The sequence below is a fragment of the Astyanax mexicanus genome, chromosome 15, assembly GCF_023375975.1.
Source record: "Astyanax mexicanus isolate ESR-SI-001 chromosome 15, AstMex3_surface, whole genome shotgun sequence".
In the NCBI taxonomy this organism is placed as follows: domain Eukaryota; kingdom Metazoa; phylum Chordata; class Actinopteri; order Characiformes; family Acestrorhamphidae; genus Astyanax; species Astyanax mexicanus.
In genome coordinates, this window is record NC_064422.1 from 22,388,055 (window position 1) to 22,399,467 (window position 11,413).

Genomic DNA, 11,413 nt, shown 5'->3' on the forward strand with positions numbered 1-11,413 from the left:
ACCAATACCGATACCAACTGTTTTATCCTGAATAAGATATAATAACCTGATTGGCTGCTCAGCAGTTTCCACCTTTTTTTAAAAGGTCCTTTAAGATGATTGGCTGCAGTAGATAATGATTGACAAGGAGCTCCTGTTGTCGATATAAAATTATTAAATTGAACATGTAATGATCAAAATATGGTAAAAACCAGGAAAACCTTTAGGCGCTTTTCAGATTTTCTATTTTATTTATTTATTTTTTATTTCAAGATGTGTGCAGTGTTTCTTTAAGAGACCCCTCCCCCCCTCCGGCAGATTTCTCTGCTCGCTCAGAGTGTCGGGTTACAAAATACGTTAACATTATCGCAAAAATACCATGAAATATCATGATATTATTTTAGGGCCGTATCGCCCACCCCTGGTTGTGTCATTGCAAAATAAATCTAACTATTCTTTTACTCTGACATCATAAAAGTGAGTAAATAATAATGTGTTTTTTGTACATTTGTAGATTTACCAAAATTCTGTATGTAAACAATCTCAATATATTGCCTTGCTTAAAGTATCACAATATATTGTACTACATTGAATCGTAACTTATGTATCGTGATACAGACTGTATTTTCCCACCTGTCAGTAGATGAGTATCCTGTATCCAGTATCCTGAAGCCAAAATCAAAGTAAAAGCACAGAGTGATTAAGGATGCTTTGTCTCAGATGGACAGTGGGTGGTAAGATTTGATTGACACTTGAAAAAGCACAAATCTGCTGTATCTCCTCACTAATACTGACATCCACCGATCAGAGGTGAGCGGCCTTTTATTTTTCTCTGTATCTTTCTCTCTCTCTCTCTCTCTCTCTCTCTCTCTCTCTCTCACACACACACTCACATACACACACACACACATTACCACATACATACACAATAATCATCACCCATTAAACAGTCAGACCTGCCAAACAGGCTGCTGCCCATTTGCTTGTAAGCAGCTATTAATACAAATACATCTCTGAAGCCCAATGAATATTCACTGTTTGCTTATGTAACATTAACACACACACACACACACTCATGCAAATATTACAGGAATCTGGTAGGAACTCCACTGATCACTGAATCACAAACTGCGTTTCCATGAATCACACTGTGTAAGTCATGAGTGGGCATTTAGACAGAGATGTTTGTGGTGCATTATTTCATCCCACGGGTCTACAAAGTACATAGTGAATAACAAAGGCTGTCAGCGCTCAGGAGACTGCAGTGACCCTCCTAGTTATTGGATTTTTGCAGATGGTAGTAGCTGATAAAATGGTTGTATTGCAGCTTAATGAGAGGACAGGCTCTCCGAGGACAGCTACTTATTTCAGTCCCACAGGCTCCAAGAAATCCAAGCTGTGTAGCCCAGGTAATCACTGAGATTCCCAAAACTATGTCTGTCTGACTGACATGGATCCATATTCCCTCATTAGCACTGCGCCATATAGGGAGAGTATAAACAGCTCTGGGAAAAAATTAAGAGACCACTTCAGTTTCTGAATCAGTTTCTCTGATTTAGCTATTTATAGGTATATGTTTGAGTAAAATGAACATTGATGTTTTATTCTATAAACTACAGACAACATTTCTCCCAAATTCTAAATAAAATTATTGTCATTTATAGCATTTATTTGCAGAAAATGAGAAAAGACTAAAATAACAAAAAATGCAGAGCTTTTAGAACTCAAATAATGCAAACACAACAAGTTTATATTCAGTAAGTTTTAAGAGTTCAGAGAAACTGTTTTTTTTTTTTTGTTTTTATGCATCTTGGCATGTTCTCCACCAGTCTTACACACTGCTTTTGGATAACTTTATGCCACTCCTGGTGCAAAAATGCAAGCAGTTTAGTTTAGTTTGACGGCTTGTGATCATCCATCTTCCTTTTGATTATATTCCAGAGGTTTTCAATTTGGTAAAATCAAAGAAACTCAAATGTTTTTTAAAGCCGTATAGTTTACTATATAGATACATAAACACTAGAGTGCTGTTAATTTGTTAATGAACTCAACTCAATTCAACTCAAACCAATCAAAATGTAGAGCAAAGTTTTGGAGTGAAAGGAAGGTGGCACATCATGTGAATTATTTGGAGTGGGTGGTTAATTGGTGCTGCTTGCTTGCAAGCTTTGGTACTATATTTAATATCAATAAAATAATGATGCAGAATGTGTGTTTTCTATCCTTTTTTGTAAGGTTGAATGCAAGGCTTTTGTTCTTGTTGGATACACTATGTTTTTTTTGCTGAGGAGACACTAGTAAATACAGCAGCATCAGTTAAGCTCAACGTTATTAATAGAGGAAAGTTATACAGAGATGTAGAAACATAACAGTTCTGACTTTTTTTAGGTACATATGCTCAGCTCATAAGCCTCAAGATTAAACAGCTACAGTTATTCAGGGGAATAAGGTAAATAAGCTAAAAGCTAATAATCCTAAGCAGGCCAAAGCAAGAGCTGATTAGGCTGTTTCTGTAGTATGTTTCTGAAATTCTGGAAAGGCTAAAAGTGGACTCTAGGTATACTGAAAAACAAACTTGTTGAAAGCTTTGGTAGTATATTTAATATAATTAAAATAATGATGCAGAATGTGTGCTTTCTATCTTTTTTTGTAAGGCTGAATGCAAGACTTTCGTTCTTGTTGGATACACTATGTTTTTTGCTGAGCAAACACATAAGTAAATTCAGCAGCATCAGTTAAGCTTTACATTATTAACAGAAGAAAGTAGAATCAATTAGATTAAACAGCATCAATAGTGGCCAATTATAAGCACAGAAAATACTTTTTTACAAACACAAACCACTGCCGATATTTAAGTCTCTTTCATGAGACACTTCATGGGACACCTCACCATTATTCTGGTAAGGATTGTTAGTCTGGAAAACAACATTCTCATGGTCAAACTGCCCAAATCTTGTACGGGTCATGATGAAAGCTGTCCAGCTCTGCGTTTGTTGTTATGACCGTCCTTTTCTTGCAGCAGGTGGAGTTTCTGTTCACTGTGTGCACTGAGGCTAATAATAAAGCTGGTCGTAAAACTCCTCCTTCAGCTAACAGCGTCTGGACCCGTGATCACCACTGTCCCTCGTTCAAGGATTTCTATCTGCATGTCACTCGCCGTGTCATTTCGTCTGGCTGCGACTGTCATATCTGACGTTTCGTTATCGGGCAGAGAGCACAGGTGCAGACGGGAAACAAACAAACAAAAGGCAGCGTAAACACGAACGGCTTCCTCTTCAAGCAATTGCCATGGCAACGCGCCCTCCGCCGACAAGGCATGACAAGAGTGACCCTGGTGTTTTTGGGAGAGCGGGGATAGGAATAGGCATCTGCAGCTGGAGGAAGAGATGAGAGTTGATGGGTTTTCATTGTCTTGCTTCAGAACAGCAGACAGTAACAGTGAGCACTTCAATGTTTTAAAGAGATAATATAGACAAAAATATCAATCACATAATTACCCCTGTAGTCCACATACACCTGTCAAAAAAATTAGAGACCACTTAAAAAATGATGAGTTTCTTTTTTACCAAATTGAAAACCTCTGGAATATAATCAAGAGGAAAATGGATGATCACAAGCCAACTGCTTGAATTTTTGTACCAGGCATAAAAGCAGTGTGTAAGACTGGTGGAGAAGAACATGCCAAGGTGCATGAAAACTGTGATTAAAAACCAGGCTTATTCCACCAAATATTGGTTTCTAAACGTGTTTTCTTTGCATTATTTCAGCTCTGAAAGCTCTGTATCACATTTTCTGCTAATAAATTAGTAGTAGTTTATAGAATAGAATAAAACAACAATGTTTATTTCACTAAAACATAGATAGATAGATAGATAGATAGATAGATAGATAGATAGATAGACATTTCTATATACATTTCTATATCCCCACAGAATTAGTTTTTTAAATGATATTTAGCTCTATTAAAAAAGGTTTGGTTATTATAAAAGGGCTGGGGGTGGGACCAATGTCTGTATGGGTGGGAGCATACTGTGACCTACTGTGTGAGCTCTGTGAAGGCAGCCCTCAGGGGCGCGTTTATTTAAATGAGTAGGCTGTCTCTCCACAGTCTTTCTCCCTCCTCTGGTCTCTACTGCGCAGACTCGGGTTTCAGGATCACCAACATGGCGGAATATTTTGGCTTCATTTTCATTGAATGAATGGGAACAGCGACACGGCGTCCATCTTTTTTACAGTCTCTGGTTTCAACTAACTACTGATTTGAACACAGAACAGCTGCATCAGAGTGAGAGAAAGAGAGAGCGAGAGACAGAGAGATGGGTGACTAATAGCACCATAAGACTCACTCTAGTACAAACCACTCTGAACAGGTTTAAAAAGCGTGTTAAACACACAAACACATACAAACACACATACATAATTGCCAAACTCAAAGCCCACTAGTGAAATTACTTGATTAGGTTAAAAAAACAACAACAAAAAAAAACACACAAATAATTGCACCAATAGCAAAGTTTCCTTTTAACTGCCCAAACCAGACCACAAAAAAGACATGTTGAATTGTTCTTCTACAGAACACTGAACACCAACTAATAGCAACCGGTCCATCACGAAACTGAAAGATACACTCACACACACACACTCACTTATTCCCAGCACTGCCCGTCCTGCCTCATGGGAAAACATTGCCATACATGGACACGGCACTGGGCCGCAGTAGCCGAAGGCCTCACCCCAAACATGCTCATCTCTTCCTGCATGATATGGACAATATGTACTGTATTGTAATTAGACTAAACCTAAAATGTTACGCAATGCAGCTGTTGTGTGCCTGACAATATATGATCATGCGCTGGAGAACTGTAAAATAAAGCATCGGCAAACTGATTTAACGTCATTATTCTATGAGAAAAAAAAAAAGGTAAAAATGTTTTTTATTGGTCAGTTTGTCATAAAATTTAATTAAATGTTCACACAATACAATATAGACATGCTACATGCCAAGGACAGAACCTAGTACCTTGTCCCATGACTTCTGGCATGTCCCATGGAAGGTTTATTTTATATAACTCATCAAATACTCATCAAACAGTAGAACTGTTCTGATTTCTGGAATGATGGTGTTCCATCTAATACATTTGGAATGAGTTGAGTTGGGGAATTGGGAATGAATGATTGGCTAACAGCACTGCGAGGCGGTGAGATGAATAACAGTTAGAAACGTTTTAAAGTAATGAGATTTTAACACTAATAACAACAGTCTTTGCAATGCCATATGTTACTTAACAGTATGTGTAATGCTCTGCTAAGCGCAGTTCAGCCACTGTCCTAGTCTTAGAGTCTCTGTAAAATGCAAAATCCACCGGAGATCCTATATAAACTTAGTTACTTACACATAGAGTTGGGTAAAAATTCAGCCCGGAGGTTTTGTGGGCTGAGCCGCAAGGTGGATTTTTACTGTTAACTAGTGTAAACAGAACTGTTCTAAAAATACACACCTGCTTATTTCATTTTGTACTTCGCTGGTGGTGTTCCATAGACAAATTCTAACGATTTATTCCTTAGCTTTGAATTACTGGGCAAAGCATATAACACTGATGTGTTATTTGCACGAATAACACAGGAACGAACTGCCACGCTAATGCTCCTATCTGACGAGACGTGTCGGCTTCAGCTCTGCCTGTGGGAGGTCCCGAGCCAACGTGGGTGAGGCCATGAATACTAATTTAGGGGTTGACTTAGACACGTTTCTTTTCCTGATCGACTCGTTTTTCTGAATATTTCCTTTTACTAGCTTTTGCAAACAACGGATGTTGAGGAAGTGTTTCATGTGCAGCATCATACATAACTCAGAGAGACCTATTGTATTTCACAAAGAACAAGAACAAGCGAATTTTAGCGGAAGGACACCTTTAAGACCCTTGATTTAGAAAAAAAACATGAATTATCAGCTGTTCCAATACCTTTGTCCATATATTGTCAACACCCCATCTTCTACTATAATACAGCAGCTCCATTAGGCGTGCAATGCGTCCAGCGCACTAACGTCCATTCCCACACACCGCCCACTCAGCCCAACAATAGTGCTGATGGCCTGTGATGCTGCGAGCTTGCAAAACCAGTCCAAATCCACTGCCAGCAGGAGAAACGACTGGTTGTATTAAGCTTAGACTTAGTAAAGAATGCTGACTGTGATCGAATGAAATGTCAGCGCTGCACTCCGAGCAAATTGACTGAAATGCAAAATGAATCAAGGTAAAGTGATCAGCTAATCTGCTGAAAGCTTAGCTAAGCCTCCATGCTAACAAAGTATGCGACTCATCAGCCTGTACTACCTGACCAAGCTGCCCTTATAGACTGAAGGAGCTCCAAATCACATTTCAGCTTATGAGGTTTCAGCTTCAGTGCCTGATACGCTTCACCAGCTAGAAGATCAAGCCCCTTATTAACTGACTGGAAGTAAATTAAGCTTATTTAGCCCTTATTAGACAATCACACATTATTTGTGTGCCAAATTCTGCCTTCCTGCCAGAATCTGACTCCCTTCAAGTGCATGTGCATCATGAAGCAGAATGAGGGTTACCCCAGACCGCTTTAATTTCTGTTTATGAAAATGGGTTTATCTACAGTTTTTCTACTTTTGCTTTTGTTTAGTATGCCACAAAACACCCTAAACCCTGTTTCTAATGTAAAACTAAATGAAAAGAATATGTATTGTGGCGTGAGGAGGCGGGGGAACCGTGGGTCCGCCCCACGCCGGAACTCACAGCCATGTCTGTCCCAGCCGGTGTGTATTCAGGACTGATTAAGCCGCCAGCTGGGACAGGCATAAAAACTCTGCCTCAGCTCACACTCGGGAGAGACTTGGACTTGGGAGGAGTGAGCTGAGGCCGCACGGACCTTTAAACGACCACTAAGTGATTTATACAGACTCTAGAGCCCCATTGGGCCGAGTTATGTTTATTTAAGTTTGTTTTTGGGTGTGGTGGAGGGCATTTTCGAAAATAAAGGTATGTTTTGAGTTAATTTAATCCCCGTGTCTGTGTATCTCTGTGTGCTTCCTCCTTCCGGGTCACAGTGGTCACGCCCCTAACCCCAGGGGCCTACCACAGTATATACAGTGCAGTGATTTCTTTTGTTTTTGAATTTTTGTCATACCCACAAAAAACATCTTGATGGCCTTGATTTGGGTAAATACTCTTTGGTCTGACATGACAAAAGTGGAACTTTGTGAAAGATCTGATGTAAAACTAACACATAATTTCAGAAAAAGAACATCATACTGAACATAAAACATGGTGGTGGTAGTATGATGGTCTGGGGCTGCTTTGCTGTAGTAGATGGAACCAGCAATTTAGCTTTTTACCAGACAATCCTAAAGAAAAATGTCTGGCCATCTGTTTGTGACCTCAAGCTCATGCATACTTGGGTTCTGCAGCAGGACAATGGCCCAAAGCAAACAAACAAAAGTCCACCTCTGATAAGCTTAAAAAGAATCAAATGAAGGTTTTGGAGTGGTCTAGTCAAAGTCTCATTGAGATGCTGTGGCATGACCTTAAACAGGAGGTTCAAGCTAAAAAGAACTCCAATATGGCTGAAATAAAACATTTCTGTAAAGAAATATGGGCCACAGAGATGTGAAAGACTTGTTGCCAGTTATTGGTAAAGCTTGATTGCAATTGTACATCGTATTGTACATTGTAATATGTCACGTTGCAAGCATCTATGTTGGCCAGATCAGGACATGTGAGCCTCATGTGTGAGCTGGCATGTTTGTGTGTGTGTGTGTGTGTGTACAGTGTTTGTGAGGACTGGCATTGTGAGAAAAAAGCGAGCTGTCAGCCTCACCCGCTCACGCTGTCATCTCTGTGCTCAGAGCTTATCTAACACTCCGCCATTACAGCACATCTCCGTCCCCATCAGCGGCCTTTCCCACTCAGCCTGTCCAGCCTGGCCTTTAACTCAGTCCTTCTCCTGACACATGCGCTCAGACACGGCTCGACAGCCCCGCTCGCCCTTCCACAACAGAGCCACTGCATGACATCACAGCTCACCTACTCGCCAATGGAGCACTCCAGATTCTAACTGCAGTTACCTTTGCCTGGTTAACTCGCTGAAACCCTCGGGTGATGCTGTGATCCTGTCAAAAACACAAAGATGTACCACCAAGCAAATCCATACTTCAGACTGGTACTGGATACATCTAAAAGCCCATAACAATAATGGAACTATAACTGATGCAAAGACATATCTACATTTCTACATTACGAAAGAATTACAATTGAGAAGCATCATTTATCAAAGCATAGTCTACAGGGGTTGGACAATGAAACTGAAACACCTGTCATTTTATTCTGGGAGGTTTCTTGGTCCACTGGGAAGTTTTTTTACTATTTGGCAACCTTTTCTGGCCTTTGTTAAAGATTTGGATGCTGACACTGTATCAATATAATATTTTGTATCATTTCATTTATTTCTTTCTATAATTACTTTGTCATAATTACTATAATTACTTCATTTAATTTATTTATATGTTTATGCATGTATGTATATACTTGTAGCTATGTATGTACAGCTCTGGAAAAAAATAAAATAAAAGACCACTTAAGAATAATGAGTTTCTTTGATTCTACCAAATCAAAAACCTCCGGAATATAATCAAGAGAAAGATGGATGATCACAAGCCACCAGGAGTGGCATAAAGTTATCCAAAAGCAGTGTATAAGACTGGTGGAGGAGAACATGCCAAGATGCATGAAAACTGTGATTAAAAAAGGTTATTTCACCAGATATTGATTTCTGAACTCTTAAAACTCTATTAATATAAACTTGTTTCCTTTGCATTATTTGATGTCTGAAAGCTCTGCGTCTTTTTTGTTATTTCAGCCATTTCTCATTTTCTGCAAATAAATGCTCTAAATGACAATATTTTTATTTGAAATTTGGGAGAAATGTTGTCTGTAGTTTATAGATTAAAACAACAATGTTCATTTTACTCAAACATATACCTATAAATAGCAAAATCAGAGAAACTGATTTAGAAACTGAAGTGCTCTCTTAACTTTTTCTATGACACATTTATGACAGATGAGTAATTAGGTAAAAAAGAAAACATGTACCATCAAGGGTACTGAATTTTCTGTCCTAAAATTAAGGGTTTCCAGTCAGATTTCCAGATTTCCCTGCTCTAAAGCTATTACTGAATCTGAGAGTTAATGCATGAGTTAAACCGGATGTGCCTGAAAAGGGGAAATCACTAATCTTTCCAGGAATCCAGACTCTTCAGGACAAGAACAGCAGAAAATACCCTGAAATTTTAGTATGCACCGATTGGTTCCTATCAGTGAACAAAGACGTTCTGACATCAGGCACCCAAAGCAATGAGCAAGCGCTCCACGCTGATACAGTCAGACACGACTAAACGATCTCTGTCTCATTGTCCTGCTTGATGCGAGGCCCTGCCACATGCAGCGGCACGACCCGGCTAAGCACATCGTGACTCATTCTCCTCTGATCTTAGAACAGTATCACATAGTCAAATAAACACATCAGCTGCTTACATCTGATCCCCAGTCAACAAAGGACCAGGTACAGAACAGCCGCCTCATTTTCCACCTCACTGAACCCCATCAGCGTTTCAAAAGCACCCGTTACAGTTTCTGAAATTCTGCTCTGTTCTGTTCTGTTCTACTTCCTCTCACTCAGGACTTTGTGCTGATTTGTGAGTCCGGTGGAATGGAGCTGATTACACACTCACTCACTGCTGACCCCACATCAGCTCTACACGGCTATGAAAACCTGCAATACTGTTCCAATATTAAGCAGAATTTCTTGAGAATTTCTTCAGAACGTCAAGACTGTAAATGCTAATGAATAAGAAACAATACTAATGAAAAACACTAATTTGTTAATGACTAAAAAAAAAATCTAAATATCAAATTTGTTTGTGATGTCTACCTCTATTGTTTATTTCCTAATGAAATGTCTTTGTTCTGTGTTAGGTTCTGCTTCTATTATTTATTTTTATCAATTCTATTATAAATGGCCTCTTTTTCACTGCAGGGCTAAACGATTTCTAAGGCCACATCACACAATTCTGTACTACTGTGAATCGGTTGTATCAGTTGTGGTTTCTTTTTCCATTTGCAGTGTCGCTAAAGCAGGACCAGGATGTGCATGAGGTCTTGTGACAATCATTTTTGCTGTAGGATTAAATAATGGATCATGTTGCTCGCCATCTGAGAGACCACAACTGACCATGACCTCTCTGGTTGGGTAGATGTTGCTTAGCACAGGCTACAGGCCAATAATATTCACCTCTGAACAGCAAAAGATCGAGCAGCTAATGCTTATGCTGCTCCAGCAGTGCTAGCTGGGGTTAGCAGCGGGCTACAGTCCAATAAACTTGACTTTAAACATTGAAAGAGCTAGCGCAGTTAGCGGCTAATGCTAATGCTGCTCCAGCCTTGGTGCTGGAGAACTAAACTGAAACTCCTGTGTACTCCTGTGTGGCTTTACTGCTCCTTACAACCTGACTGGTAGAATAGGTGCACCGGGCTATAAAGCGCTCTGTCGATTTTTAGGAAAATTTAAAGATTTAAAGTGCGCCTTATAGTCCGAAAAATTCAGTACTTTTCACCTCCATGCATAAACTAAAAAGTCACAATATTATTTTTGAGTCCTATTCCTATACCAAGCAGAATGTAAATCAAATTCACTAGACTTTACCAGTCTGCTCCCAGCTATTTAACCTTTGAACCCACAAAGTAAGCCATTAAATCACACTTTACTGGATTAATCATACTGGATTAGATTACTGCACAATTTTCCCAAAACCACCAACAAACAAAGACAAATCATTTACCCAAGCAGAACAACATAACTTACCATTGTTCATGAGTCATGACTAGCTGTTAGAGGACTGAGTTGGCAGAGGACTATTTATCGTTTACATCCTGTTGGAGTGGGCGAGGTGTGTAGGTAGCTTCGGTGTGTTTGTTGTGCGCAGTGTGTGTGTGTGTGTACTCAGGACAGCCACATGCTCACTTACCTAGAGAGAGAGAGAGAGAGAGAGAGAGAGAGGGATGACAAAACACTTGGGTTAAACACACCAGGGCCCTCGCTGGTCATGTAAGGAGATCAACAACTTAGAGCAGATTTAGAGCATTAGGCAGCAGCCAGGTAGGCCACGGGCACGAGAGAAAGGGTGAAAGCATGCTTACACTACACGATAATCTGCCAGCTGAGTGCCAATTGCATTCCACTAATTCTGAAATATTTGTATTTTATTGCATTTTAAACCTGATTAAGACCTTTGAACTGAGATATATATTTGCACAATATTTGAAAAATTGTGTTCCTAAATTGTCATTTAGCACCTTTTCAGTTTTCAGTTTTTCCAGATGACCTGTTCAAGAAGTGGATATGCAAGTCA

General features: G+C 39.5%; 1 protein-coding gene across 1 annotated transcript in view; it reads right to left on the reverse strand.

Annotated features, from left to right (window-relative positions):
* ank3b (ankyrin 3b) overlaps positions 1-10,980 on the reverse strand; it is a 177,924-nt gene extending 166,944 nt beyond the window's left edge. The window contains exon 1 of the mRNA XM_049464977.1: positions 10,867-10,980. Within this exon, the coding sequence (XP_049320934.1) occupies positions 10,867-10,869 (3 nt within the window). The 5' untranslated portion in view covers positions 10,870-10,980. The remainder of the gene's footprint in view (positions 1-10,866) is intronic.
* Between the last annotated feature and the right edge of the window lie 433 nt (positions 10,981-11,413).